Source organism: Rousettus aegyptiacus, unplaced genomic scaffold (genome assembly GCF_014176215.1).
Source record: "Rousettus aegyptiacus isolate mRouAeg1 unplaced genomic scaffold, mRouAeg1.p scaffold_m13_p_9, whole genome shotgun sequence".
NCBI lineage: Eukaryota > Metazoa > Chordata > Mammalia > Chiroptera > Pteropodidae > Rousettus > Rousettus aegyptiacus.
The window spans coordinates 90,118,975-90,145,876 of NW_023416312.1; the positions used below are offsets into that span (position 1 = coordinate 90,118,975).

The following is a 26,902-nucleotide window of genomic DNA, read 5'->3' on the forward strand; positions in this document are numbered from 1 at the left end:
AAATGATGCAAGTTGTAGAAAAGCTGTTGTTGCGTGCCAACATATAAATTCAACACTATAGCCTAAGCCACCCATAAATACTGTCATGTAGAAAACCAATCTAGCAATTATCATTTCTTAGTACCAAACAATTAAGAATCTCAAAAGATACAGTGAAGCAGTGTGAGCAGGAAATCTGGCCAGGAGTGAAAAATCAATAAAATATCACACATGTTGTCAAAGTGAGGGCTACATGATCAATTGCACTGTCAGTAGGCTTGGGAAATTCACTTTACTTGGCTCACATAAAAAGATCCTCTAACTTTGTATTGCTACATTCTCACCAAGGGTAGGACTTTAAGATGAACATGTTTCATGATCAGATGAGGACCTTCAATCAACAATTATCATTCCCAAATTCGAATTTGGGATAAGAAACCAAAACAATCTCTCTGTAAGACCATTCTACCTCAAGGCAATACTGGTACCTTATAGCTGCCATCTCATTAGGTATTTCTTACCTATTCCCACATGGGATTCCAAGATCATACTGACATCATTGGCGCCATCGCCTATTGACAGTGTTATTGGGCTGCCTTTTAAATTCTTCACCATTCTGACAATCTAAATATTAAGTACAAAAGAAGTATAGAAATGGTCAAAGAATGTGAGATTGTACTACATTAGGGGCAAATGCCTCATTTACACTTGTCAATGGAGGCCTTGCAAGAAGAAAGATAGTTTGTGTATATATGTACAATAGCTTCAAATTCTCAGGGGCAGAGGAACATAGCTTTTCAAATTGTTAACAAGAGCACCCGTTTGTTTCTAGTTCTGTGAATGTATGTATGTACTGCCCCCAAACCCTTGCTTCCTACTTATATCATAGGTCAACATGCTTCCCTCTTTTGTCATTGCTTCATTTCAGATCGGGTATTGAATGTATGACAATGGAGACCTGAAAGCTGATTTGGGGTACCAGGCAACAAAAGTGGAAAGTGGGAGAACAATGTTTTTGATAACTTCTCTCTCTCTCCTCCCTGCTAACACTGTCCTTCCCCCTCGGGGCACCCAACCCTTATTTCTAGGGACTTATCTAATGTTACATTTTTGCACTCATCTAGCTGCCAACTAAACTCCCACTGCCCAATATGATTTTATCTCTCTTATATGCAGCTGCATTTTAGAAGGGGACATCTTAAAGGTGATGAGATTTACAGAAAGATATCTGATATATGTATAAAAACCTTGTCACTATTCCCGGAGTGTCTCTTCAAGGTGTCAATGGCACAAGGCAGCTCAATGCTGTGTTCATGGTAGGTACTGAATAAAATCAATCTTCTGGTGGAGTTACTTGTGGAAAGTGTATTGGGTAAGCAGCTGTCCTCCCACCCTATGTTTTAGATAATGACTGCTTTATGTGTCGACTTTGAAAACCCTCTGGAATCTAGCAGCTTTTAAAAAACTTATATAATTAAGTAGCTAAATAATGCCTTGGAAAAATTCTGTCCTCTCAATTGCTTTCACCAGTTAATATAAATAAAATCCACTTTAAACACAACTGAAGTGATTAAAAATAATTTATATGAGACTAAACTACTCTACAATCTTCTCTTTAAACAAAATTCAGTCAAGTTTTATTTAATATTAAATAGCATACCAAAAAAAAACCACATCCAATTCCATTTAACACAAAAATGATGTTATTGTGAAATGCCAGCTTCCCCCTAATCTCTCCACTCATCTGCGTTCTTTCAAAAGACTTTATGACTGTCAGAAATAATCTGTGAATCAAAGACAAAATTAGAGAACCCCAACTAAATTTGTTTTTGATGGGCTACAATACTTGTTAAACTAACGGCACCTGTTACAGTATGTGCAGTTGATGATCTGCACCTCAAAGAAGAAAAATTGCGCCAGGAAAGGTCTAGGGAAGGAAATGAAATTATCAAGGGTGACAGCTTCTGCATAAAACAAAAAGATGTCCTTGTGAAAAGATAAAAGGACATATAGTCATAGACTATAAAATAATGAAAGATTTAGATAAACATGTAGTTTTTACTGAGCCCCAGGTCACCTGGATTAAGAACTTCTCTAGGACAGCTTCATGAAAAAGAAACCAATTTACCAAAATTCCCTTACTGGTCAACTATTAACTGCATGTACTACGATATATAAAGCAATGTGTAAATACCAGAAAAGATATAAGGCTTGGTCAAACATTTTAAGAAGCATATGATGATGAAGTAGTAGAGATAAGGAATGGACACAAGAATATTAGGTAATCAGATTAACAATATAACAATATGCGATAATCTGTACATGAGAATACATAACATTGTTATCCAAGCATCTACATAAGAAGGTCTATGATGTCAGAAGAGGACACTATATGCCAAAGTTATCAGAAATGATTTTACAGAAGAGTGATTTGATCTAAATCATGAATGATTCATAAGATTTGCATGGATGGGGAAAATGGGGCTGAAGGAATATTCCAGAGAAAGAAAATGGCATGTTCTAAGGAATACAGCCTGGTAAGTAGAGCATTTGCTTAGAAAATAGATCTGGCTTGAACAGATCAATGAGTTTTCACATGGGGGAACGGATGGGTACACATAGGGTGAGAGCGACAGGGAATGTTATTCTGAAAATGGTACCACGGTAGAGGAGGAATGGGAAGGAAAAGCAAGACTGCAAGCAAAGAGAGAAGTTAGGTGGAATACAATGAGCTGTTAAAGGCCTAGACCTGGAAGATAATGGAAAGAAAGGAATGGACGGAAAAGATAATATATTAGAAAATGGACAGAATTTAGTGACTGATAGCACATGGAAGGGTAAAATAGGAGGGAAGTCAACAGAGATTTCAAGGTTTTGAATCTAGAAACCCGCAGATACAGTGAGCTCAATAACAGATGTAGAAAAAGACAAGGAAAATGACAATTGGGCTCTAGAGAAGACTGAGTTATGGTGATAATGACACACCCAAGAATATGTGTTCAGTAAACAACTAGAGAAGTAAAGTAGAATCGTAAAGATTTGGATTGGAGAATTGACTTGAAAATGATCCACAAGGCCATGCCAAATAAGTAGGTGATAGCCCAGAAGAAGTGTCTAGAGTGAGAGAAACAAAAAAGATTGAAGACTGAATGACAAGAGGGTTCACATTCTGGGTGGGAGAAGCGGCATGAGGTCAGGAATTCAGACACCAATCTGGGAAATGGAGTGGTCAAAACTCAGGTGAGCAATTTGAGCAACAGACAATGAAGGTAGTGTGTGTGTATGGAGGGGAAGGAGTATTGCCTCTGACTAAAGGGACAGACATGGAGTTGGAGGAGTATCCATAGAAGATACTGTTCTGGCACTATGTGCTTCACCAGCTAGGGCTAACCAGGGCTCTGAAGGTTGAAAAAAATAAAACAACACCTGATTGTGGTAGGGACTGAGAGTGAGAAGAAAGTAGACAGAAACAATGCCCTATATTAGGACGGGCTGTGTGTATGTGTGTGCGTGCACACACGTGTGCGTGCATGTGTATAGTAGTAGGTGGGGTACGTGTAAAGGAGAAGCCAAAGACACAGTCATCCCCTGGGTATAGAATAAGTAGCTGAAGAATCTGTAGAAGCAATACTAACACATATGAAAGAATATAGTGTATACAGAAGTAAAAAAGTATGTAACTGAGACCCTAAAGTACCTTGGACCCCATGAGTATAAGGAAGCAAGGAGAAGCAGATCAATTGGGCTGGAGGAGCTGGAAAAAAATGCATATGGTAAAGTGGCCCTTGACCTGGGTTTTATTATGAGCAAAACTTTTGTTAGGCCAAGAGGAATTCAGAGAGAATTCCAGATGAGAGAATGATATAAGAAAAGCTCTGGAAGTTGACATGTAAGTCATGAAGAAGGAACATAAAGGGGGAACAGTTCACACTGGATATGAGAGTTATGGTGGACACAAAGTATGCAGACACACATTAATGGCCAACAGGGTGAGTCCCGAGTGCCACATGAGTTACCTGCCCTTTATCCTGAGGGACTGGGAAACTACTGAAAGTGGGCAAAAATATATGCTGAGAAAAGTAGTGTTTTAAGAAGATTAATTTGGGAGTGTGGGGAAGGAGACTGTAAAGGGAATTGTGAAAGCATAGAGACTAAACCAAATAGTCTGCCTGTAAAGTCATAAGCGCTCGGACTAGACTGGAGATAAAAGGTTTAAAAAGATGACGCCAAAATGAAAGCTATGACTAAAGGTAGAATCAACAGGACATGGTGACTATATAGGGAGTGAGGGTGAAGAACAGGGTCAGAAGCAGTTTGGAGACTTAGAGAGCAAAAGAAAAATGATACTGGTAACAGGAATAACGAAAACAAAACAAACTGGCCTGAAGGAGAAAACTATAAAATCTATTCTGAACACTAGAATTTAATGTGGCAGTGGGGATTCCATATGGAGCTATCTGGCAGGCAGCTAGAAATGAGACTTAATGAAAAGGAAAAGTCAAGATCAGGGATATATCTATGGGAGTCATAGAAATGGATGTGCTTATTTAGAGATAGGCTATAGGTGAAAAGCAGAGGGAAGACTTACCCTCAGAGAAAACTGATAATCAGGGAGAAGACAGAGGATGAAAGAAAAATAAGACGACACTAGATTGGTTTATGATCATCACATAAACCAATGGAGGAGAGCTTTAAGGACGATATAATCGACAGTGTCAAGTGCAGCAGAGAATTGAGAAGGAGAATGGAAGACAGCACGATAAATTTGGTAAAGAGGTCATTGCTCTCCTCCAGGCAATCCGACAGAGTAAGATGAGAAGAAAGAATGCATGTGACTAATGTACTAGGGGAGGCAGAAGCAGCAGAATGGAGGCAGCAGGCACCAAGCATTCATTAGAGAAATCTGGAAGGTGAGAAACTGGACAGCCACCTTGAAGGAACACTAAGGTAAAGAATAGGTTTAACTGAATTTGGTAGGAAGACTGCTGACTTAGACCACAAATAGAACAAAGTCAGGGAAGGTGTAATAAGGTAATAACGGCTCTTTGAAGAATAAACAAGCTAAAAGTAAAATGACCATTTGCACATGTGTATACAGAAGTCCCTGGAATGGAACATTAACTAATATCCAGTTACCTGTGCTTTCTGTAATGGCGCCATCCGACAGCAGAGCACTGCTGTGCACTTCATACAAATCTGCAGGAAAATGCTTTTGTAATTGTTAGAACCAGAATCTTGAGTAGAATTTAATATAAGTGACAATGTGGAGCCATCGATGATTAATCCATATTCCTGATGTTCTGTCCATGCTCTAAAAAAGAAAAACATGCTGTATTTGAATCTATTAATTTCTACTTAGGAATCTGATTTCTTTTTAAACTACAAAGAAGAGGGTCTCATAAGACTACAAAGAAGAGGGTCTCATAAGAGTCATCATCAGTCTGGCTCTTGAACCTGTAAATTCTAAAGGCACAAGGGACTTTTCATCACATCTTTGAGACTCAAGCTGCCCATATAGATGACATTAAGTTCTAAAAGGTATAAAAATAATGAACATTTAGCAACCAGTCTCGATAAAAGTAACTGAAGGTGAATTTTGAAAATTACAGATCAAACCCTGTTATGAAGACAAATCATTACTCAATCTAAAAATTCCTTAATAATACAAGGAAAAGACAAAATGGCTTTGGGGTATACAGATCACAGAAGACCTTTTCTTAATACCTTTGCCCAAATGACAAAAACCATCAGTAGACCTGGCTTCTTAAATAAGATGGAGTACCTAAAAGATATGGTGTTCATTAAAGAATACCATGTAATTATGGTGTATGTTCCTTAAATATCATTTTATACTATATTAGTAGTTCTCAACCATAGCCTTCCCATTAGAATCATCTGGGTGGCTTTAAAAAATTGCCCACACTTGAGGTCTTTTCCCAGACAAATAGAGTCTCTTGAGCAGGGCTCAGTTATATATAGGTATATTTAAAAGCTCTGTAGGTGATTCTCATGCATAGTTAGAACTAAGAGATATTAGGTGCCAAGAAAGACGAATGTAACCAGTGCCAAGTATTTAAGAAAAACATATGGGGGAAAACTTACAACTGAGAAAATTCTACTAATTAACACATTTTATTTTTTGCAATAAAAAAGAAAATGATTAATCAATTTTAGCTCAGGGAATCTTGGATGCCATTTGAGAACCAGTGCAGTGGAAGGATTAGACCCACTAGGATCTCATCACTATAGATTGATTTGTCTAATTTGATGCTTCTCAACATTTAACGTTTAAAGGAATCTGTTAAAATTTCTGGGAATCTTGTTAACGTATAGATTCTGATCAGTAGGTTTGAAGAGGGACATGAGATTTTACATTTCTAACAAGCTTCTGGTAATAATGGAGCTTCTGTTCTGTGGACCAGACTTTGAGTAGTGAGAACCTATATGCCTCACCTTTTATTCAAGTTTTTTGGGTGTATACTGCTAATACCATAATATTTTGTACTTATCCATATTTGCTTCATAATTTTATGAGTATTTTTTTACTAATTAAAGAGATATAAATCATGTGTTCTCCTTTGCTTCCTTACTCACAGAGCTGACTTAATGTGCAGAAAACAGTGGCTCAATAATCAAACGATATATGTAAACATCAATTATAAGTAGGCCATATAGAAGAATGTAAAGAATTATTAACTATTCTTTCCTTGGAGAATAGGAAATCTCCTTGGGGTAACAGAAGTATATATGATAGAATCTACTGAATCAAACAAGGTATTAGTTAATATCCAGTGACTGCGACAATAAATACACAAAGGAAGAACAGTGGGTACTTTGTGAGGTGTGATATCTGAAATAGAACTTTAAAGACAGGACAGAAAGTGGTGAGGAGACAGAACATACGTTGTGGTCACTAGGAAAGCAAGTTGAAATGGTCACTTGAGGCCTTTGGTACGATCTGATTCTGTAGGTAATGGAGAACCACTAAAGGTTTCTGAGCCCACTTGTCTGGCAGCAGGGCTTATGGGATTTGAGGCATGAGTTGCTACAAATCTGAAGTGGAGCACTAGTGGTGAAAACAGGAACACAAATAAGGCTTGGTGGCTGATCTAAAGTGGAAGGGACAAAGGAGCAGAAGACGGCAAAGGTGATTCCGGGTCTGATACCTATGTAACGTGGGGAAAGACTGTACCCACTCCAAACAGATAAGACAGGAAGAAGGGATGTTCTGAGCTGATACATTTAGTTTTCTCTAAGCCTTGGATTTTATAAAAGTGACCAGAGCTGTTGAATGGAGCTATGGACTAAACTGTGCCCCCCGCTCCTCCAAGTCCTATGTGGAAACCCTAACCCCAAGTGTGATGGTATTTGGAGATGGGGCCTTTGGGAGGTAATTAGGTTTAGATGAGGTCAGGAGGATGGAGCCCTTATGATGCAATCAGTGTCCTTATAGGAAGAGGAACAGACTTGGGAGCTTCCTCCATTTACTATGTGAGGACACAGCAAGAAGGTAGCTTTCTGGAAGCTAGAAAGAGAGACCACACCAGAACTCAACCAAACCGGCACTCTGATCCCAGACTTCAGGCCTCCAGAAATGTGAGAAATTAGTTTCTACTGTTTAAGCCACTCAGTCTATGGTATTTTGTTATGGTAGCCTGAACAGACTAAGACAAATAGACAAGTAAAAGGCATGTAATTTGGACTGCTTTTAGAAGTACCATTTGGCTAAAGGAAGGAAACATTTATCATAGGCAATTAATAAAAACCTGTTTATTCTTATTGACGCCCAAGAACAAGAAGAATAACAGCTGTTTTAGAATTGGCCATAGCCTCATGAATGTGGGTTATTCATTTTTAAAGCTTGTTTAAACACTAGAGATGAGGATGCAGACAGAACATAGCTGTTAATGATGATATAGCATGGACTCTGAAATTGGATAGACCTGCTCCACCCTTTTATTAGCTGTGTAATCTTGAAAAAGTTACTTCACCTCTCTGAGCCTTAGTTTCTTTATCTGTAAAATGAAGAAAATGAGATTGGCTTACTTGGTTGTTGTGAAGGTTAAAATTAAGAGAGAATAATTATATAAAATGCTTAACATTGTTCCTGGAACACTGTGCTTAAGAACTGGAAAACAAGTTTTATCTAGGGGTCTTTGAATTTAGTGTAGGCACATCTTATGGCATTTCTGAAGAGGAAACTGGTTTGCTTATGGCCAAGGTAAATTCCAATAACTGGTTTACAAGGCTATGCCTTGGTCAATGGCAGGTGTAGAAAAATATATCATTGAGTTATTGTGTATCACTGGTTTTCCTCGAGACCCTTAGGTTCCACAAGTTCTTCCTAAGCAGCTAGATGAAAACAGAGTCAGTGTCCATGTTAACAAGTATTTGGTTCTCTCTGAAGTGCTGTGGTACAAAAATCCACATAGAAAATGGCTCTAGAATCTCAAAATGCAGGGAAACTATTATAGAGACCAGTTTTATTAGATTCAATTTAAGGAACTATGAAAAGGAATATTTTTTTCTCAACAGGGACCAGACCAGAATATCATGCTAAATATCCAGACTCTAGCATTTAGAAGTTGAACTAGTTTTCTAAATCTTGAGAAGTGCAGGGTTTTCTTTTAAATTAAAAGAAAGGTGGAAAGTGCCAAATAATCTCAGCTGGGCCACTGGCCAGTCCTCAGGGAAGGTTTTAATTTAAGAGAAAACACCTGCAAACAAAGAGTGATAAACAGAAAACGGAGCCTTCTGCCTAAACAGCTGTGATTTATATCTGTACCAAAGTCTGAATATAAGAAGCTGATGCACTTTCTTACTTTTTAAGATTTCTAGAACTTTTAGGAAATTCATGCAGCAACTTCTTACGATATTCTATCAACAATTCATGTAATCGATCTTCTTTCCTTTCACTCTCTTCGATAGTTTTTGTGGTCAGTTCCAGGAGCTCGGTGCTGGTTTGGAAAAGGCGGCAAGCATAGCAGGTGGATTTGGCTGTCTCCATCTTGTCCCCAGTAAGCACCCAGACTTTCAGACCTGCTGCATGTAGAGCTTCAATGGTCTCAGCTGCTTGATCTTGTAGCCTGGGAACACAAAGAAAATCTTGTTATCCTCAAAAATTCCTGACAGAGATTCTGTAAGAAGGCTTGTTAACGAGAATATTTTTATAATTCACAGCAATTCTGGAGTCCTGACATGGTCATCACAGTTGGTTTTCTTATATTTCTTCTATATTCTTTCCTAGAATGTTCTCTCTGGCAAGTGTTACTGATTAAATTTCAAACAACAAGGTTCAAAAAAAAATTCATGAAACCTCTTGATGTAACTGGGATCCAATGGCAGAATTGAGCATCATCACTCTTAGCTAAAATGTTCAGAAACTCACCAAGCATTCTTATTCACCGTCACTCCAGCATATTTCATTATACTTTATATCTCTCCATACAAATATTTAACATGATTCAAAATGGAAAGGGCCAAAGAAATTCTAATGAGATATTGAGGGAAATTAGTAAATCCTACCCCTAAGGAGCTTTAAGAGTAGGAAAGAGAATTTAAGCAGAATTCTGAAAGGCAAGGTTAAAAGAATACTTTCTCTGAGTTCCTTTCGGCAAGAGAATAAAACTGAAATCAGACTCAATGAATTCCATTAGAATTTCAGTACCTTCCAATGTGGCTGAATCTATGTTTGTAACTTTTTGTTCAATTAAGTCTCACAGTTTGCATTTATAATTCCTAAAAAACTCCTAAAACATATATTTTTTTAACTTTTGTTAGCATTTATTTGATGCTAAATTTACTTCCAGGCCATAACTTTTTGTTTCTTCAGCTTTTACTGGGATATCTTTTCCTTCATCACAAGCTCCTCTTCTGCTCTTTGAGTAAGGGTCGCCTCAATGCGGCACGGAGAACTCATATAGGGGTTATTAATGTGCCCATGAGCTCTATAAGTTTTGTGTGGCATCCTGGGAGTTTGTTCACGTGGATGTGCTCAATGACCAGAGAATCTACATCTAAATCCTTAAGTTCGGCATTACTCTCTGCATTTTTAAGCATGTGCAGCAAAAAGTTAGGCACTCTTTTTGGGCCACACCCCTGCATCCAGCCGCACTCTTTACCCTGGGCACAACTACCAACTCCATCACTATAAACAAAGGAATGCCACACTGCTTCTGTAATGTGACATCCTTTAGATACTTGGTGGCTTTTCAGATAGGCATACCGTTGATGACCTGGGCAGTTTCACGAGTGTTCTTCAAGCGAACACAAAAATTTGAACCTCCTTATTTGCATGACGTTATGAGGTTTTCTGGGTAAAGAGAATAGCAAACCATTTCCAGAGGTCACCTCAGGCTGCTTACAGGAAGAGACTCCTAAAATATTGAGTCTAAAACTTTCAGGTGGCACAATGCTAGAGCTCTACAATCATGTCTGGCAGAGTTCAGCCTATGTAGTTAAAGCAAATCATTTTAAAGTATGCAAAAATGAGCTCTAGTCTGTTAAACCAGGTTGATCTCTCATGTTATTTCCTCTACCATGCATTTCTTTTCTGCTCATCTCTGTCAAAATCTTAGCCATTCTACAAGACACCAGCTCAAATGATGCCTCCAGCACAAAGCTCTCTACATATAACAAGACTATTTCATAAATATCTGCATAAGTAAGTGGATGGCTTAGTAAATCTTCAAAAGAACTTAGAGGTGACAGATTCTTCTAAGTCACAAATATTTAACTTAAAAATCATTCCTACAAACAGTTCGAAATCTGGGGTGTAGACAAAGCAAAATCAAAGATTTCAAAATTTTAGAATAAATTACCAATCTGAACAGAGACTACCCTAAATGACAAATCATTAAAATAACAAAAATATCATTTTCTAGTTACTTGTCTTCCACTGCAGTGGCTCCAATTAAATTCATGTTTGTCTCAATATCATCAAAAATCTTTTCCATTTTTTCTTCTCTGTCTTGTAAGGACATTTTCGCCTCTATGAGCTGTCTGTCAATCCTTTCATAATCATCTGGAGCAATTTCTTTGAAGGCTACACAAAGTGTCCGATACCCATCCTAGAAGCAAAATAGAAGATCTCTAGTTATCCAAATAGCAATTTAAAAAAACCACACTCTTTTAAACTACTCTTGCTTTACTCCAGATTATAACTTGAAAGGTAATATTCAATCGGGTTTAGAATAACAGTATCTCTTGGGGGAAAAAAACTGAACATAAAACAAAGATTCTCGAAGAGTCTTTAAGGCTGCAAATTCTGAAGAGAATTTTGCTCTAGGATAATGTTTTATATTAAAATAAGAAATATTACTAAATCCTCAAATATAAAAACAGACCATAAGAGCAAGTTAAAATTCACTTAAAAGCCATTTACAGCAATCCCATAAACATAGTCATCTCCAGCATTTCTCTATTTATTGTGAGGAGGGGCATAGGCTCACCAATGCATTTCGTTCCACATGGGTTTTAGTTGACTCAATTTCATGATTTTGCACTCTGGGAAAAATTGCTGAGTCTGCTCCTTTACAAAAAAGAATTATGTCTCCTAAAATAAAGAACCAAAGTACTTGATTTAGAATTTAAAGACTTGTATTGAGATTTTAATAACATAACTATTCAGGTGGCTTCTATACCCAGCTATTGTGTATACTGAGCCTGCTTTGCAATGCTCACCCCAAATGGAATGAAACATCCTGACCTTTACTCTGTCAGGACAATATTCACTACCTCTTAAGACCAATATAGATACAACTAATACCTTACAACACTTCTGTTAACCTTATGCACTCTGTTAACATATACTTCCTTCCAGTAAATCATGGAAAACTGTGCATGTGTCAAGAAGCTGCATCTGAATTCTCTTTGAAAATGCTGTCAACCATGGTCTAAAGTGTACATGTGACAACTGCAGATATCAAGGACCAAACTGAAGCTCCAACAAAATAAAATCATTTTGAACAAACTATATAAGTTAGCTTTGAAAACAGTGGCTTGATGGTTTTTATCTGAAACTTGAGAATAGTTTTGTAGAATGGTAGTACAAGTAGGGTGTTGTATCAGTCCATGGACCCAGGAAAGTAATCACAGTTGAGCATTAAGAAAAATACTTTGTCCTAGTAAGGCAAAGTGCTGAGAACAAGTTAAAAAAATGTTGCTCTGAGGTCAAGCCTACTTCCCTAGATATCTCACCATTTGCAGAACACTTATGTGTGTGAGCACAGGTAAAAACAGCAAGAATTTCAAATGTTAAGTTTTCTTCCCCATTTTCTCTCAAATACAGTGTGTTCAAGAGTCACAAAACACATTCTACATTCACATAATGAAATCATTTTCCTGACTGCAATCACACTACAAAGTATGAATACAGTGGAATATGTTCCCTCACGGGTCTGGCTATACCTTCCCATTCTCACGTGAAGGAATTTGAGATTTAATACTAATAAATAAATTACTAGAAAATAAATCAAGGATCTTTTGAAAAACCACCTGGAGATAGACAGACACACACACACACACACACACACACACACACACAGGCTTCTGAGAGCCCACAAATGAAGCAGGTGTTTTCATCTACGGGTCCTGCTGAATCCAAGCAGAAGTTGTCCGAACCACCATGACTCCTCCCCAAGCTATGGGGGAACCTGGGATGATCATACTGGTTCCCCTGCAAAGGGCAAGCTACTTTGCTGTCAGATGAAGATGCCAGAGTGTTAGAGTGAAATCAGAATGCCCTTTTCCAACAGTTTTGCCCTTAGTTGTCTCTAGCTCACCTGCTTCCAAGGAGTGTAAAGCAGTGAAGAATGAGGAAGGTCAGAGAGGGGTAACTAGCAACTCGACACTCAAGGACTCTACAGCGAATAATCTCAAACCTCCCAATGGTAATGGACTGCTGCATGTAAACATTAATGATGATTGGTCAATACCCTGAACTATAAAAAAGTCACTCTTTCAGTTCCTCTTTGGACAACCACACCTAAGGAGTGGAGTTCAGTTTCCAAGAAAATGCATACACAGTCATATCATGAGCTCTGCCACTGACAATTTGGCAAGCTGAACCTATGTATTTATATAAATACATTAAGGTATATAATCCAAAAGCTACTGCTTTGCATGACTTTAGTTGATAATATACTACTACATCTAATGTTTTCTTTCTTGAAATTGTTAACAATAAACCTATGAACGGAAAAAAAAATAAAAGTTTTTAAAATGTATACCTGCTTGAGTCCTCACAATGACACTCATACGACGGCGGACAGAATCAAAGTTTAAGGTGTGAAGAAGTTCATACCTTTATAAGAAAAATAAGAAAAGTAAAATACCTAGACCATGTTGGGAAAAATAAAACACAAGAGAAACATCTTAAGAGAACAAAGCTCTCCTCTTTGGGTAAAAAATCCTGGTTATATGTATAACTGGTCATTTCCACTGTGTCTTTGAAATTTCTCTGCACTTAGAACATGCTGTCATAAAATACCAGTGCTGGTTAAGGGGTATCTCTATCCTCTCCTTATAGAACTTAAAATGGTAAGGAGACAGTGACTACACAGGAATGCAGGACAAAGAAATGTCCCACCAAGCCACATCTAACAGGTCTAGAAATAGTCCCACCCTACCAATTATTTTAATCATCTATGGAGTGCCTACTATGTGTCAGGTACAGTGCTAGGTCCTGGAAAATAGGCATGAATTTGCCTGAGTCCCTTCCCTAAAGGGGCTCCCCATATGAAGAGGGAGTACAAGAGTAATGAGATGACTGCACCCTAGTCTGCAAAATACGGTAATAAAAGGAACCCACAGGGGATACGTGGGAGCAGAGAAGGAAAACATCTGAAAGAAAGCCTCCTGGAAATGGCTGTATCTGAGCTGTGTTCTCCAAGAGTGATATATGATGAAGAAAGGGTAGCAAGGCATTCTGAGTAGAGAGAAGCACATGTGCAAAGGCACAGGATCATGACAGCACATGGACCATGGGGGGACATCAAATAGTTCACTAAGTCTTGAAATCTAGTTTATAGAGGAACAGCAAGAGAGGTAAGCAGGAGCTGGGAAATGAGAACACTGTGGACCATTTCAGAGATTTGGGATGTTATCTTAAGAGCAACAGGAATCCACTGAAAGGTATCAACAATAGAATGGTATGATCAGATTTGTGTGTGGATAGCTGAGCTATGTTAATTAAATGAAAGGACGCAGAAACTAAAAAATAAAGAGTTATTAGAAAAAAGGTGAGGAAATATTTTCTTGAAAATAAACAACTTGGATTCGAGTATTTGACCTAAAAAATATTTACTACAAAGCTTATTTTTGATGGGAGTGAGAAGGCCATGGGTCACTGGTGTGTGTATGTGAGACATCTACATCTAGCATCTCATTTGGTGTTGGCCAAGATGGGGGAACTGTTGTGAACTTGCTAGAATATGGGCTGACAATGACTATAGGCTCTTGGCAGTCAGGCCAAAGAGCCATCGTCTAGTTTCTGAGCATCCCTCCTCAAAGGTGCACATTCTCCAAACACATATACATGTATTACAGGTTTCTGAGATAGGTCTCATGAGATTCTGGGGATGAGAATATGTCATGTTATTGCATTTCAAGTTCAGATGAAGGAATTTAAATGAATCATAGAGCCCAATTCAAATCTGCTATTAAGGCAGGGTGGCTTAGTTTGTTGGAGTCTCTGTAGCAAAAAAAAAAAAAAAGAAAAGCAAAGAAAAAAAGAAAAAAGAAAAGAATGGAAAAGAAAGAAAAGAAAAGGTTGTGATGCTGATGTAGTAGAGTATTTACCTCAAGGCCCAAACCTGAGCATCTAGAACAAGATAAGACAAACCTTCTAATTGCAAAGCTGCCATGATTGGTTGGGCTTGAAATCCCAGAGTGATTGGTTGGGCTCTGGACTGAAGTTTGCATATATGTTCACTGATTTTTCTTGCACTGTGTGTTGGAGACCTGAAATGGCATCTTAATTTCAGAAAGTCCAGACAGACTCTCATTCAGGCTACTGGACCCATATGTGAATTAAATTGGAATCATCTTGACCTCAGATGAAAAATGTCTTTCTCCTCCTCCAACTACATTTACATAAAACTCTGAAGTGGGATGATAGAGTCCTACATTTATAGATGCAGTTTCCTTTGCTGCCCTTACTAAATTCAATTAAGGTTGACTGGGGTTAAGACGTGACAAACACACAGTGTTACTTACTCTTCTATTTCTTTTCTTTGGTTTTCTATTCTCATATGGCCATTCTGAATTCCTAAAAATGTGAACCCATACCTGTCAAAAACAATAAAAAAAGATCTTTGCATATCTCTAAAGAATGATTAATTTCCCTTGCATTGGGGTTTCTTGTACTGTTTATTGATTCTTTTTCTTATAATCTCAATCTATGACTGTACTTCCCTTTATTGGTTGAGATAACACAGAGCAAGTCAATGCCCAGTTACAAACTATAACCAAGGAAGAGTCAATTTGTAATTCTAATTCTGTAGCTAACACACTGGGTGACCTTTTAGCCTCTTAACCATCTTGGGCCTCATGGGTAAAATGTGACTGTCAGTTACCAAATGATGTCATAATTGCTAGGAATACTTCAGAAATAGCACGTGTTGTACAAAAAGTGGCCAGTGTTATAATTTGTAAAATATAACATGAACATTCAGACTTCTGGCTGGTAAGCATAAATAGTAATGTAAGTTACATCTATGCATTGATCTTTTCTTTTTGATCTTAATTGGTTAGGGTTTGGGAATTTTTCACAAACTTTCAGACAAAGATGTCTGGCTTTTTATTCAAGAATAAGGATTTTACAAGATGAGGTTATTGAAATGGAGAGAGAGAAACAGCAACAACAAAAAACTCCTGTCCTGTGATTTCACTTTCTCAGGACAAGTACAAGAAATGCTTAACTTTTTTTCACTCTTCAAAAACGTTAATTTCTCTACAACTTATCTCAGGGTTTTAAAAACAGCTTTATTGTGGGTGGCTCCATAGTGTAATGGTTAGCACATCTGCTTTACACGCAGAAGGTCCTGGGTTTGTGCCCCAGGTGGAGCCACGGACCATACCCCAGGTGGGCCAGGCCCTGGGTGCACACCATGAGCATGTAGGAGGAGACACCCCACCTTCAGAGATCCAGTTCTTAAGGGGAAACAGCAACATCCATAAGTCAGAGGTGGAAGTGGGGGGAAGGAATTAAAGAGAGGGGAAAAAACAGCTTTACTGAAGTATAACTGACAAAGAGCTGCACATATTTAATGTGTGCAATTTGATGAGTTTGGACCCATGCAAACACCCATGATATCATCACTGCAACCAAGGTAAGAGACATATCGACAACACTTCTCAGTTTCCTTGTATCCTTTTTGTGTTGTTCTTTGTGATAAGAAAACTTATCATGAGATCTACCCTCTTAATAAATTCTGAAGTGCTAAAATACTGTATTGTTAACATAGGTATGATGCTGTACAACAGATCTTTAGAAATTATTCATCTAGAATAACAGAATAACATAAGTGCTTACTTTTTAGCTCCTTTCACCAAAGCAATTTCATCTGGTGAAGAGGACACATAGGTTAATTCAGCTGATTCTGTAGCTCCATCAACAGCATCATTTGTTTTAATTTGTACAGTATGGCATAAACACAAGGCACGCATAAAGAGCTCTTCTCGATTCTGTTGAACAGTAATAGAAAAATGACTATATTATTTTCACTTTGATGAATTGGTAACTAGTACAAACAGAGAAAAGATATTAATGTGAGAGAAAGTTATAACCTCCAGCAAATTGAATTAGCAGAAATTCATAAATTCTTAATACTCAAATGAGCTACATATCCTCCTGGTACTTAATAGCATTCCTGATTCTCAGCTAACATACCCTAGGGGTTGTGTTAACTCATTCATGTTAGTGTAGTGCCACCTAACACCAAAATAGTGACTTCTTCACAGCCTAAAAGAGTTCATTCAGTATCTAATTCACAATCTGGCAATTGCTCAGGCGCTGGGAGACTCTGGTTTATTTAATGCCTAGATACTCCTGGGACTTCAATGATTTGAATAGACATTATTCTTGGAGCAGCTCATAGTTTTAAAGACAAAGCACAAAAAAGTTATGATCACACAGACAAGGAAGTGAAAGTTTTACCGAAATGCAATTTCCTATTATTCTCTCTACTTATAAATTCTACTTGTTTACAAATTTGAGAGGTGTTAGTAAAACAATAAAGGTGAAGTGAAAAAACAAACAAGTATCTATTCAAAAGTCTATGACGTAGGCTCAAATTCATTTCTAATATGCTGGGTTAACACATGCATACATAAACTTGTAATACAGAGAACAGCACCTTATCTGCTTTGTCAAAATATGTTAAGGATCCATCAGTTTGAGAGAGTCCATCAGTCTCCTGAGTTACACCTCTATACTTATGTCCATCTATGCAGCATTCAATGAATTCCATGCTGTTTTCAGTGAGTGTTCCGGTTTTATCTGTAAATACATAATCCACCTAAAAACAAGGACAAAAACACATGTGATTTAAATTTGTTCCGAGCGATTAATTTTTACTTGGGTGTAAGACAGAGCAATGCCCATATCCATAGAAAATCACATTTTCTAAGACATCTTGTCAAATGTTTGGCAATAACAGAAGCAATATCATTAAAAGAATGAGACATGAACTAGTATTTTTAAAGACACTGAAACAGTATCACATGTCTAAGGTAGACCCATTCAAATATACAAGATTAACAGGAAGGAAAAGTATGGCTATTTTATCAAACTAATTTAAAACCTGTTTTGATGTAAATAAGTTACATAAGAAAAATCAATTTTGCAAGTAGGAAACAAGAATATATTGACTACTTATTATACACACACATGCACACACACAATATTTGATAGGAACTTAAATTAACTGGGATATAATAAAACTTCTCCTTGAAAAGTAACATTTTCTGTAAATATACTGAAGTAAAATGCAGTGTCACATAACGTGTATAAGAATTTCAGAATATAAATGAGATGGGAAATAATAATATTAACAGTTAATCAGGAGACACAGTAAGTCAATAATGATAAAAACATTATTGAAATTTCTTTCCACATACGATGTATATTTCCAGATACTCCTCAAAGGTTTTCAAATTAAAAAAAGAAAGCAGTGATAGGTTAAAACATAAGAGTACTTTCATAAGTAATGGAAAAAATAAGTAATTTTTCCATGTAAAATAGGCCATTTTGAGCATTTCCATTTTATCTGTTTTTATCTCTTCTATTTATAACATCTGGCTTTTGGAAACCCACAATTTTATCCTCCTTTTTGGCAATTTACACTTAAATAGTTAAAATTATGGGCTGACAGGAACAAGCATAAGCACACCATTAAGGTTTTATTATGTAAGGAAGAAAGAGATGAACTCCAGCAGTTGTTGCTTTCTAATTATTTTTCAAAGCTTTTCACGGTAGCAGCACTGGTACAAATATAGCATTCCAATCTTCATTTTTTTCCTCTCCTAGCCAGCCAAGTTTGAATTTTTTTCTTTAAATTAATCCAAGTGGTATTATTGCTGTGTTGTTAGATTTTTCCAGTTAAAATGAAAGTCTTTAGGGTTTTTCTGATCAAAATTATTAACCTTTATTTTCCCTTGAAGGTTGTCCTGGATTGCTGTACCTCTTGTACTTGGGTGAGCATTAATCAACCTGTTCAGAAATCTTTTATAAGTGTCAAAGGTAGTAGTTTCAAAAATATAAAGTACAATTGTTTGCCTATATCTAACAGGCTGTGCAGTATGGATCTGCATACAATTAATTTCTCAGGTATAGGTCAATAAACCACTCTAATACAGTAATTATCAAACTGTAGCATGCATCACACTCACTTGGAGGGCTTGCTGAAACTCCTATCGATGGACTCTATCCCCAGAGTTTCTAATTCGGTATCTCTGGGCCAGGGCCAATTAATGTGAATTTCTGGTAATTTATCAGGTGATATTGATACTGCTGGTCCTAGGATCATACTTTGAGAACCACTACTCTAATATATGCTCTATACTCAGGAAAGGGGGTGGAGAGGATTGGCTGTTATTAAAAAGTATGTATTCTCATATTTAAGTGAGAGAGAGGGCTAAAGAGTGACAGGCTGCCTCTTGCCTCTCTCAACAGCCTCTTCCTCTCTAGTTCTGAGTTTGAACCAGCTAAAAAGGCCCCTTTCTATCAACAAGTTTAAACCTATCACTTTATCTAAAGTGAGACAGATGTCCTAAGGTAGAAAGAACCCTGAATTAAATGTTGAACACATGAAATTGCGTATTTCATAGGTCAAAATTAGCCAAAAATGTTCATATCATTCGACCTAATAGAACACCTGAAATGGAGTTTTGGCTCAGCACCTACTAACTTTGTGATCTTGGAAAAATCTCTTCATCTCTCTGAACTTTACATATTAACCTTAAAGAACCAAACTTGTCGCACAGAGCTGTAAAGAACACCAAATAAAGCTCATCAATATGTTTTTAAACTATTAGGTATTATATACATGTTGACTGTCATTGCTATTGATTTAAGCAAAATTACACAGTCCTGGACTCCTTCTATCATCCCACATTTCCTAATTTTTCTGATTATGATCACATTGCTATAGTTAAGTATAATATGTGTTTCCCCAACTAAAAGGTGAACGACTTTGGGGTTTGTTTGTAATAGTAACCTCAATACCAAGAACATCTTCTACATACACAGTAGAAGTTCAACACATAACCACTGAATTGAAATTTTAGAATCAGAGTACACACTCAAACATGTTAGTAAGCATAGCTGCAAGACTGGGAGGGGATATAAAGGAGGAGGCTACCTCCACAATTTTTTCAGGACAGGTTGTCTCAAGGACTGATATCTGATCATAAAATACTCCATTCTTTTCTTCTTCTCCAACTGAACTGAGTGAGCAGTCTACCTCTTTTTGTTTCTCCAGTCAAACACTATCCGAAATATATCTTCCTATTTCAAAAAACATCAATGTAGGTCATTCTTAAAGAGATTAAGCAAGTGTTTGTAATGATGTTGATGAGAACTAATCAACACTGTGTTTAGTAACATAAAAAGCCATATATCTCATCAAAGAGGAAATTGGTTATGCTTCATTTTTTATGCACCATTCCATTGAAAGCTATATGACCTAAGAAACTATTTCAAAATTTCTTTGCATTTTCATTCAGGTAGTTTCTATACATGTAGGCTGATAATGACAGTGTTGTTTTTTCACTGTGTACATTGAGGTGATCAGACTATTAACTTAGTGATTTGACTAAATGACAATTGAACCCAAAAAGCAGGTTTTGATTGGAGAAAGAAGCAGTGGATGAAATGAAACTGTAGTTTCTTTTCACTGATAAAATTTATCAGACCATTAACCAAAGCTCCACTCTACTTTCTGCAGTGTGAATGCAGTCTAAATGACAGGAAGAGGCTGCATTCTCATAAGTAATATGGAATCTGCTGAGGTAGAGATCTGGAAGAAAGAGATAAGGATCTCATCTAGTGGAATGTTACCTGGATATCCAGGTGGGGGGAGGGGTGGTAGTGGTGTGTGTGTGTGTGTGTGTGTGTGTGCGTGCGCGCACGCGCGCGTGCACGCACAGTAGCCTAGAGCTGACCATGTTCTCCCTTGGTTAAGTTAATTCACACAGCCAGGCACTGGATCGAGAATGGGCAGATTTAGTCAACTAAATCTTTGATCAGGGAAAAGTTCACCAGAGGTGGTTTGTAACTTAATTTTTGTCTTTCAAGAAAAAATGCTACTAATTGATGCCTCTTAATGGGACCATAGTAGTCCTACTCATATAGCTCTGTCCCTGGATATGAGTTTTTTAAACTTCTGGTATAAGAAAGCTAAGGTCAGCTGATGCAGCTTAAGTCACCTACAAAAGAATATCTAAGGGAAAAGCATTTATTCATGCATTTCTTATTGAATCCTTAGTGACTCAATTCAGTAGCACTGTGGGCTGCAGATTCCATGCTCTGGGATCCTGAAGTCCTGAAGTCAGGTTTCAACAAAATGATATCTGGAGAGTCCTTTCATCCTTGAGTGTAGTTGTCAAGAGAATATGTTGATTTAGGTAAATACCATGTAAAGAACAGAAATAGAGAGTGGGGACAGAGGGAGACTAAATTTAGGAAGAGAGTTTTGAGGTATAGATGCAAAATAGCATCATTTAAAACAAGTGTGAGGCCCTGTTCCAGCCACTCAGTTCCATTAACTGAGTTTGTATCTTCCAGTCACAAAAATGACATTTCCGCATCCCTGACATTCTAAATATCATGATAATTAAATGCGAGCCAAAAAATTCCCTCAACATATGAAGATCATTACATGACACAGTAAATTCAGACAAAGGGAAAAACTTTCTCAATACTGTTAAGAAAAGCACCTTAAAAAGTCATCACTTGAAGAATTAGAGCCAGACTGCACTGTACTTGAAAAAAAATGCACCTAGGTTAGAAAAGAGGTCACCACCTGGACTACATTGGTATATGAAGCAAAAAACATTTTGAGGTGTGCATAACCTCACATTTTCTTTCATTTAAATTTTTGAACTGGAATAAACAACTGCTTTCTAGGTCTATATTCCATCTGATCAGAAATGTACTAAGAAAATGTCAACAGGTCAACTCTGGACAATCTAGTTGATAGAACAAAATACACTTAGAAATTAGTTTTATTTACTATCCTGTATTCTATCACCAAAGGGCTACAGTTGTTGATGAAGACTACATGTTTCCTGTTTCAAAGCAATAACCAATAATCTAACAACATCACCAGGTAAGTTTTAAAGAAGATATCTATAACATTCAAATTTAATACATAAATTGGGATCTTTCTCAAAAATGCCAGCAAAATAACTGATGCCATAGCTATGAAAACATTGTTTGCCTTTATTACATGTTTGTATAAAGGGATTTTCTCTAAATCACATTTCCAAATGTAAAACAGTCACATACATTGGTAATTCGGACTGCAAGAAAAGATATTTTAAGTATGTTAACTTATGTTAAATAAAAGTATGTTCTAACCTGACCAAGTTCTTCATTAAGGTCTGATGTGTTAACCAGAGCTCCTTCATTAATTTCTTCATCATAAAAGTCCTTATCCCATGAAATGAAGAAGGAGCCCAAGAATTTCTGCATTTCTACTGTGACATACATGGAGACAGGAATGATAAAGTTGAATAAAACCATAAATGATAGGAAGTCGGTGAACATTTTCAAAACCTAAAAAAAAAGGAAATAGTTCATGCTAATTAGATGCATAGCTCCATTCAATAAATGTAGTATAAAGAACTAGCTAACTTCCTATCTTTATTTCAATGTGGAAAGTATTGCTCTTACTATAAAAAAAAACTTTCCAAAAGCACTTTATCAATGTTCAAAATTATTATCACAGTATGTGAGAACACCCTCAATTGTGTCATTATTATTCAGTGTACCTTTTGACTCAATACTTTTACACTTCCTTAAGTTCCCTGTTCCTCCCACCCTGAGACGGAAATGTAGGAGCAAAGTTTATATGTAGGCATTCATTATGCTCCTAGCATGCTATATCACAAACTCATATGATAGTAACATGCCAGCTTCTTTCCCAAATTACTTAAAACCCTTAACTAAAGAGTTCGAAACAAGGATAGAAGCTTAAAGTAAAAACAAAAACAAAAACCACCAAAATAAACAAACAAACCTCTAAAACTTAACTATTAATGGCTTAGGGCTACCATACAACCAAGGGAATACCCAGAAACTAACAAAAGGTAACATTATCTGAGCAGCATTTGAATACAGGGTGGTGTGGTCACGAAGTGCTAGAGTGAAAATTTTCAGCATAAAACAAATTACCTTCAGAGTATCCCGCTCTTTCTGGGTCTTTTGGTTATACCAAGGTTCATCGTTATGTGGGGTACTTTGCCAAACATACTTTAGAGTAGTGCATACTACAGCTTTGGTCAGCAAGATAAATAAATACACAATCAAGAAGGCATTAATGGATCTGAAAAATAAAATATTATGGATTGAAAACCATCTAATTAGTTAAGATATCAACCAAGTATAAATAAAACCGTTCCATTTTCTAAAGCTTCTCCTGTTTATGATGTGTAACCACAACACAAGCCTGTATGTATGAATCACTGCTGAAGCATTACTCTCAAGTGGTAAAATGGAGAAGCCATTCCTGACATGTTGGTCACCAATGCTCCCTAAAGTGCAATGGCTGACTATCTTAACACAACTTTAGTAAGGATCCTATAAAGTAACAGGACACACACACGCACATGCTAATACGTGCGTGCACCAACACAGATTTGACCCCTATAGAAGGAGTAGGCTGTTTCCATTTCCCTGAATCCTAAAGACTGGGAATAGAGGATGGGGAAGCGAATGTGAAATTGTTAAGCTTAGTATGGATTCCTTTAGTCTGAAAGTAGAGCTATAGAAAGGGTTTCTGTCACGGATGTACTGGATATCCATGTCAATGATAGAGAGGTCCATGCCAGTGGCAACTAGCTTGAAGGTCTACCAGGTACCAGTGCAACATTAGCCTGGAGACTATTATCTATGTTATAGACACCCTTTACATATAGCAACTACAGGACCCCAAACCATTATCCAGAAGCAAAAGGGAATAAATTTATCTTTCAATTAAACTCTGCCCTTGAATAGCTATGTGAGCTTAGGTCACTTATCCCTGAAACCATTTCTTCTTCTGTGAAGTGGATAGGCTAACAGGAATTACTCCACAGAGCTGCTCAGAGGATTAAATCAAATCAGAAATACAAATCACTGAGCACAATTTCTGTAACACAAAAAGTACTCAAAATGGTAGCTGCTGTTATACCTGATGTTTTTTTTTTATTATGATTATTATTCAGAATTGCTGAGAAATAACTACTTAGGTTCAACAACAACTAAAAAAAATGTGGTGCACACTAACTTTTCAACAGCAGAACGTTTCTGAGATTTCCCTTGGTAGTTCAAAGCCATTTTGGTTTCCATCCCAGTGTAAACAGCAACTCCTAAAGAATAACAGAATAAAATGAAAACTAGGTTACAACCAACTCCCCACTCAGTTGGATTTATCAATTTTTTTTCAGCCTATAAAAGTAGGAATTTTATACCCTCTTCTATTCACCAGTTGACATATCATTCGTAGTATAATTTTAATTCTACATAATTTGTCATATTTCAAGGTAGTTTACCATCTTATAAATCCCCAATATCTAAAAATAGGCTTAAGTTAAATGGCGATTGTCTGCCATGTTCAATTTTTAACATGCACTACTTAGGCACAGGTTTTATAAAGCATATTTCTGATAAGTATATCTTAAAAATTGTTCACCATATATCTTCTTGGTATTTTTTAGTGTAGCTCCTTTCAACAAGAGATTTTCAGGTCCCAAAGACCTAAATGAAAAATGAACACAGCTGATCCAAACAGCCCAATAAATAACACCATCAACTTTGGGGACACATTTTGCCCTAAAACACATCTATCTTCAGGGTTCAGAATATATCTGTCTACTTATATCACATGCTTACTCCCGGATGAGTTGAAAGATCCTTCCTTCTGAAGTTACTTGAGGGTACAGCACAGATGAAGGCACAGTACAGAAGTAGCTAGGAGCACACAGAAGTAAAGAGATGCACAGAGAGATAAAAGGATTATGAGCCATAGACGGCAAGACAAGAACAGGATAAAGCAGCAGACAGCAAGACACAGAAAGAGAAGGTGGCAGATAAAAGACTGGGAAAGCAAATGTCAAGGTGGGAAAGACACATTGACATATTTATAGAGAGGAGAGTAAACCTCCCTTTTGGGGGATCATTGGGCAACTGGGCATTTCTTTTACTTCCTTTTGAGTATGGTATAAAGGCCAAGTGGAAAAGTTGAGGTAATTAACTGGATGATAGAAGAGGGAAGAAAACATCCCTTCATATAAACTGCCTCATTATAAATGATTAGCCTTTCATTCTACTTAAGTCCAGGTAATTCTCCCAGCATTTTATCCACTGCCTACACCCTCAATGACTCTCCCTAAAACTACTGTTCTCCAGGTATACAATACTGTCAGCCACTGCACAAACAAGGACAATAAATACAGTGCCTAGAACAGATTCGGGAATATCAGTCAAAGTATCTGGAGCTCTACAATATTGGAAACCCTGAGCATCACTTCCAACACCAGCCCCTCCCAGGAAACACATACTTATAGCCCCTAGAACCACAATCCTAATTACAAGGTTGGTTACTTAAGACCCATATGTGGGATACTGGGTGGTTACTCCAGATTTATTCACCTTCACATTTCTTTCGATAAAAAAAACTGGCTATTTCAATGGGCTTAAAAGAGAAACATACCCCCTCGAAGGACAGATTGAGTAACAAACTAACCTGGCAACAGCCTCAATATTATTACTATAGGTATTGATTCGTCCGACAAACCTGCAAAAAGAACATTTTAACAAATGAGTTTTCTGTATCCAAGTAAAATCTACATACCACAAATATGAGAATGAATCAAAATACAAATAATGCAAAAAAGATAAGACTCTGAACTATGAATGTCTATTATATTTCTGAACAAACTTATGAAAAAATGGTTTAGGTGTGTAACATTTTCCTGTTATTCTTAATATTTTAAATTGATTTTCAAGATCTACTTGGCATTGGGCATGCACACAATACTCATCTCATTTGTACTTTCTATAAATAATAGTCTTCTATTTTAGATTCATGTGAAGAAAGTTTCCTGGTGCTAACACAACTTTCAAAACTATTAGTTCAGTAGTTCTTTCACTTGAGCATCAGAATCACTGCAAGACTTATAAAACTACAGATTTCTGGGCCCCATCCCCAAGCTTATGATTTAGGTGAGAATTTCCATTTCCAACTAGTTAGATGATGCTGATGCTGCTGGCCCAGATAACCCTTTGAGAACCATGACATTAGTTTTAAACAGTGAACACTTGATTACCATCTTAGAAATTTCTAAACTGTCTTGCAGCTGATCTCATTACTGAGCTTGATCTAATCCTTTAATATGGCCAGGCACATGGTAATCTGCATTTCTAAAAAATAGGGTAAAGGCCTAACCCATCCTTAACAAGAGTGTTATGAATATCTTATAATTTGCATTATAATTTTTTTCAGAAAATGGAACTTACACCATATACCAAAATATGAAGGTCTGCTAATTCATTCATCATATATTAATTGTACAAGTAGTATGCTAGATGCTGGAGACACACTAATAAGAAAAACACGTTCCTTGCCTTAAAATAGGCATAAAACAGACAATTACAATGTTACTGATTACCACTAGTGTGGTAGAAATATTAGGTATTCTGAAATCACATCATAGCAAGGGCACTCAATCTAATCTAGAGAAATTAGGAATAACCTTCCCTGCCCTAAAATTCTCCTTTACATTTAAGGTAACAGAAAAATTTAGGAGTTGCTCTATAAATATGCAAATATATGTATTATTCTCTAATGCAAGCAGAATCAGTCACTCCGTTTTCTTTGATTCCATGGGCCTTTTTTTTTCCATCTGTATTATCTCACTGTACTGTAAGCCTAGCTTTACTGTTTTATCTCCTTTGTAAACTGTGAGTTCCTCGAAGACAGGAAACAGCTGTTTTGCTTTGTGGTCCTAGTTCCTATTATCAAGGTAGATATAAGAAGGGAAAGAGAAAATAAGGAATGGTGGGAAGAAGGGAGAACACTGTTCTTGTAACAGGACAAATATTTTGTTTTTCCTATGCTGTGCATTGGTGTAAGCCACAACCAAACATCTGACCCATTATGACCAATAGCATTCATTAACGAGATGGTTGGAATAGGTAATGGAGTAATAGATGTCATCT

The 26,902-nt window shown here is 36.9% G+C and overlaps 1 protein-coding gene across 2 annotated transcripts in view; it reads right to left on the reverse strand.

Annotated features, from left to right (window-relative positions):
* The window catches only part of ATP11C (ATPase phospholipid transporting 11C), a 160,085-nt gene that overhangs the window by 36,403 nt on the left and 96,780 nt on the right, over positions 1–26,902 (reverse strand). For both annotated transcript variants that reach the window (XM_036227331.1, XM_016131161.2), the window contains exons 8-21: positions 25,428–25,478; positions 24,375–24,439; positions 23,970–24,051; positions 22,877–23,027; positions 22,061–22,258; positions 17,337–17,498; positions 16,514–16,665; positions 15,196–15,267; positions 13,209–13,282; positions 11,430–11,533; positions 10,867–11,048; positions 8,802–9,065; positions 5,116–5,290; positions 501–603 (exon numbers count right to left, since the gene is read on the reverse strand). In XM_036227331.1, coding sequence (XP_036083224.1) covers positions 501–603; positions 5,116–5,290; positions 8,802–9,065; positions 10,867–11,048; positions 11,430–11,533; positions 13,209–13,282; positions 15,196–15,267; positions 16,514–16,665; positions 17,337–17,498; positions 22,061–22,258; positions 22,877–23,027; positions 23,970–24,051; positions 24,375–24,439; positions 25,428–25,478 — 1,835 coding nt within the window. The remainder of the gene's footprint in view (positions 1–500; positions 604–5,115; positions 5,291–8,801; positions 9,066–10,866; positions 11,049–11,429; positions 11,534–13,208; positions 13,283–15,195; positions 15,268–16,513; positions 16,666–17,336; positions 17,499–22,060; positions 22,259–22,876; positions 23,028–23,969; positions 24,052–24,374; positions 24,440–25,427; positions 25,479–26,902) is intronic.